Source organism: Orycteropus afer, unplaced genomic scaffold (genome assembly GCF_000298275.1).
Source record: "Orycteropus afer afer isolate SDZICR_OR568_19922 unplaced genomic scaffold, OryAfe1.0 scaffold00198, whole genome shotgun sequence".
Classification (NCBI taxonomy): Eukaryota; Metazoa; Chordata; class Mammalia; order Tubulidentata; family Orycteropodidae; genus Orycteropus; species Orycteropus afer.
The window spans coordinates 2,746,173-2,751,268 of NW_006921785.1; the positions used below are offsets into that span (position 1 = coordinate 2,746,173).

The 5,096-nt window shown below is 33.0% G+C and overlaps 1 protein-coding gene across 1 annotated transcript in view; it reads left to right on the forward strand.

Annotated features, from left to right (window-relative positions):
• Positions 1 to 5,096, forward strand: part of OPA1 (OPA1 mitochondrial dynamin like GTPase) — a 100,906-nt gene that overhangs the window by 13,744 nt on the left and 82,066 nt on the right. The window contains exon 4 of the mRNA XM_042781943.1: positions 3,079 to 3,132. Coding sequence (XP_042637877.1) covers positions 3,079 to 3,132 — 54 coding nt within the window. The remainder of the gene's footprint in view (positions 1 to 3,078; positions 3,133 to 5,096) is intronic.

Below are 5,096 nucleotides of genomic sequence, written 5' to 3' on the forward strand. Positions count from 1 at the left end.
AGTATCTTACTAGTACCAGCTAATGCATTTTCCCTGTATCTTCTGAGCAAAAGAGATCGAGCAGAGAGAATAGATTAAAACTCCCATTGGTAGTTTTGCCTCCTATGGGTATGTACACTTACATAGAATATTTAAAAATGAGTGTCTTGTATATCTTTTATAAATGTATATCAGAAAAGCCTCAATGGCTTCATAGGAAAAAATACTTAAACTTTTAAAATCAGGCTTGGTTCTGTGAGGAGCTAGTAAAGGTTTTTCTCTTTCAGCTTTAGCTTGTTTCTGCGGAGGATTCCGCTCTTTCTCCATCAGTTTCACAGCCCTGGCATTGTAGAAAAGCTTTGGTTTCAAGACCACTGATACCCATTTCTGTCAGGGTGAGTTTTTAATTCATTTCAAAATACAAACTAAATATGTTAAGCAACAGGACCTGGACTTACTCTTGTCGTAAGTGGCTAAATTTTAACAATAAAGTGCATCATGACCTTCAGTACAACACTGTAAAATGAGACAACATTATAATAAACTAAAATATACCCAAATTGCTAGTAAAGACCTAGAATAAGTGGCAGATTAAAAATAGCACATGTTGTTCTCTTAAGAGAATATGTAAACATATCTTCTCAATTTATAGTACTTATTTTGTAAAGGTAAAGGTTTTCTTCTTTTTTCCTGAAAAATAATTGATGCATTTCTTGGCTCCACCACCACCTCCCTTTAATAGAGCATTAAGATTAATTTTTATGTTCCGTTAAACTAAGCAGAGAGGAACTGTATCGGTACACTGCATGAGCTATTCCTAAAAATTGTGCCATTTGGGCATATGATAAATTTATATACTCCAAAGAATATTAATATATTAAAACCTTATACTAAATACTAATATTAACATAAATATTTTAATATCCCAATTATCTTATATCACTCTAACTTTTTATATAACCTTTGTATTTTACCAAATTTCTAAGCAGGTTAATCTTTTATAACCTTTGTCGTATAATAACTATTCTAAGATTTTTGTGTAATTGTATTAGTTTCTTAATTTTTGTCCCAGATATAATGTTATATTTTTATAGTGATTTTATAATATCTTGCATGAAATAATTAAATGTTTGCAATCCAAACTAAAACATTTATACTAATATTCTTTATACATTTTGTACTTATTTAGCTGCAGTTAGATGAATATTTAATGGAACAAAGTAAATCCATTTTAGTACCCTTCAAAATGAATTGGTAATTTAATCTGTATTAAAAAATGTTATGACCATACAATTTCAGGATGATAGTATGCCATACAATCCAAATATGAAATCATTTATTTCTTCATTGACCTTCAATTTTTTCTTCTTTGGATATGGGCTTCCTCCCCCAACTTGCTTGTTTCCTTACCTTTTCTGAGACTGGTAATGATTCTTGTTCATTCTACACCCACAGACTTAGTTAAAATGAAACTCTTCTATCAGTAAGCCTCTGCTTGCTATACATGAATGGGAGAACAATAAAAGTTTGTTTTATATTAGCTTACCTTTTCCTGATTACCTCAGTCATGTTTAGAGATTTTTAGACATAGGATTTTAAGAAAAAATGTGTCACTTCTAACAGGAGCTCTGGTAGCATAGTGCCTAAGGCACTTGACTGCTAACCAGAAGGCTGGCAGTTCAAACCTACCAGCCACTCCTCAGAAGGAAAGTTGGGCAATCGACTTCTGTAGTGATACAGCCTTGGAAACCCAAGGAGGAGTTGCTATGAGTTGAGTCTGACTCAATGGCACATAACAACAACAACAATAACAACATCACTTCTAACAAAGATTGTTTTCTATATTAAGTAAAATTTTTTGACAATTTTTAAGAAACTATTAGAAATAGGAATTGAAATTTGAAAATAGCTTTCCATAGTATGAACAAGACTTATTAATGTCTACCTCAATAAGCAAATGATTAAAAGTTTTTTCATAAATATTTACTACCATGATGTCTTGATTGCTTAAATAGCCAATGAATGAAGATGAAAAAGGATGTAAATGAAAACAAATATTAATTTAAATTGATTTTTCTCTGTTGTGAAATAAATTTTCGTATTTACACTTTCATTATCAGAAATTAGGCAATTATTTTGAAAGACTGAGGATGGCAAGTGCCACACCTCATCACGGAGTCAAAGCACAGTTACGTGGATGTGTCATAAATGAAATTTCTTTAGCATTTTATTTATCTGCATTTATTATCCAATTTATGATTGATCATGGTATTTTGTGTTTAAAATTGTATTGTGATTGCTTGAAAGCCTGTTACACAGTAAAGTTTTTTTGGGTTTTTTTTTTTGATAAATTTATCTTATAACTATTCGTATAAATAGCAATTTGAAGTAGTTTACACAATACCTATGATTTTATTCTGTTTTTTGTTTTAAGTTCAAATCAGTTTTAGTTGTTTTACTTGGCTTTACTGATGCCAATGCATTCTCTAGATTATGGGTTAGCAGATACTGCACTGGAACATTTTTAAAAACAAGCATGTAGCTATAGTTAAAGCTCTGAAAATGCAAGTTTTTCTTTGCATTTGTAATGTTTCCCTCTTTATAACACAGAAATAGATAATATTTGCTTAAAAGTTCTGCAACTACCAACAAGTTTTTTAGAGTTGCCAATGGTAACATGTATATGATTTCCCAGAACACATTTCTGTAGGGTTATCCATGTTTTATTTCTCCAAGTATTTAATTCCTGGTGCATTAGTACAAAATACCCCATGAGGGAAATAGTAGCTGTATGTGTTGATCTCTTATTTTCTCATGGCTTTTCATATGAAATGAGTAGAATGGCAACCAAAAAATGATTGCTTTTTTAGGTTTTTAATTCTTAGTATAAAGTCTTAAGTTATTTTTATTGATGAATACAGTTTTGTTTTGTTTTGTTTTTGCTTTTTTTAATCATTTGATTTAAAATTTGATTAAATGTCCAGGTAAAACTGTAGGTTTTATACTTAAAAGGAATTTTTTTTTTTTAAATCACTTACTATATAGTTTATATAAACTTAATTCTACTAATCCAAAAATTAATTTACCTTAACAATTTAGGTTTCAGACAAAGAAAAAATTGACCAACTCCAAGAAGAACTTCTGCATACTCAGGTAATTCTGATGAGTAAGAAAAACCAGAGGCTTTTTCTTATATTCTGAGTTTGGTAATGTGAAAATTAATTTTTCTTAACAAAGCAAAATTTGAAGTGGTTTAACGATATTGTTGTTAGGTGCTGTCAAGGCAATTTCGACTCATAATGCCACCTTGTACAACAGAGTGAAACACTGCCTGATCCTACACCATCCTCACAGTCTTTGCTGTGTTTGAGCCCATTGTTGCAGCCACTATGCCAATCCATCTGATTGAGGGTCTTCCCTTCTATGCTGACCCAGTATTCTGCCAAGCATGATACCCTTCTCCAGGAGTTGGTCTGTCTTGATAACATACCAAAGTACAAGGGATGAAGGTTCACCATTCTTGCTTCTAAAGAGCACTCCGGCTTTACTTAGTCCAAGACAGCTTTATTCATTCTTCTGGCAGACGCTGGTATATTCTATATTCTTCACCAACACCACAGTTCAAGTGGATCAATTCTTCTGTGGCTTCCCTTCTTTGTCCAGGCCTCATATGTATTTGAGGCTATTGAAAATACAGTAGATTGGTTCAAGCCCACATTAGTCTCCAAAGCGACATCTTTACTCTTTAATACTCTAAAGAAGTCTCTTGCAGCAAATTCGCCCACTGAATTATGTCATCTGATTGCTTGACTGCTGCTTCCATGGCCAGTGATTTGATCCAAGTAAAATGAAATACTTAACAATTTCAGTCTTTCTCCATTTATCATGATGTTGCTTATTAGTCCACTTGTAAGGATTTTTTATTTCTTTATGTTGAAGTATATTTTATATTGAAGGGAGTAATCTTTGATCTTCATCAATAAGTGCTTCAAATCTTCATTTTCAGCCAGCAAAGTTGTGTCATCTGCATATCACAGGTTGTTAATGAACCTTCCTCCAATCCTGATGTTGCATCTTCTTGTCCAGCTTCTCAGATTATTTGCTCAGCATAGAGATTGCATTAAATATGGTGAAAGGATACAGCCTTGACACATACCTTTCCTGCTCTTAAACCATGCAGTCTCCTCTTTTCCTGTTCTAATGACTACCTCTTGATCTATGTACAGGTTCCTCATGAGCACAATTAAGTGTTCTGGAATTCCCATTCTTTGTAATATAGTTATTCATAAATTGTTTGATCCATACAGTTGAATGCCTTTGTGTAGTCAGTAAAACAGAAGTAAACATTTTTCTGGCATTCTTTGTTTTCAACCAAGATCCATCTAACATCAGCAGTGATACCCTTATTCATACCATATCCTATTCTGAATCCATCTTGAATTTCTGGCATTTCCCTGTCAATGTACTGCTGAATCCATTTTTTAATTGTTTTCAGCGAAATTTTACTTGCATGTGATATTAATGATACTGTTTGATAATATCCATAGTCTGTTGGATCACCTTTCTTTTGGAATGGGCACAGATATACATCGTTTACAGTCAGTTGGCCAGATAGCTCTCTTCCAGATTTCTTGGCATAAATGAGTGAGTACTCCCATCGCTGCTTCCTTGTTGAAACATCTCAATGGGTGTTGTGTCAGTTCCTGGAGTATTGTTTTTTGCCAATTCCTTCAGTGTAACTAGGACTTTTTCCTTTAATACTATCAGTGCTTGATCGTATACTACCTCCTGAAATGGTTGAATATTGGCCAGTTCTTCTTGGTACAGTGGCTCTGTGTATTCTTTCCATCTTTTGATGCTTCCTGCATCATTCAGTATATTTCCCATTAAATCCTTCAGTATTGCAACTTGAGGCTTGAATTTTTTTCTTTAGTTCTTTCGCTTGAAGATGCTGGGTATGTTTTCCCTTTTGATTGTCTAACTCCAGGCATTTGTACATTTCATCATAATACTTTACTTTGTCATCCCGAGCTGTCCTTTGAAATCTTCTCTTCAGCTCTTTACTTCATCATTTCTTCCATTCTCTTTAGCTACTCTACATTCAAGAGCAAGTTTCA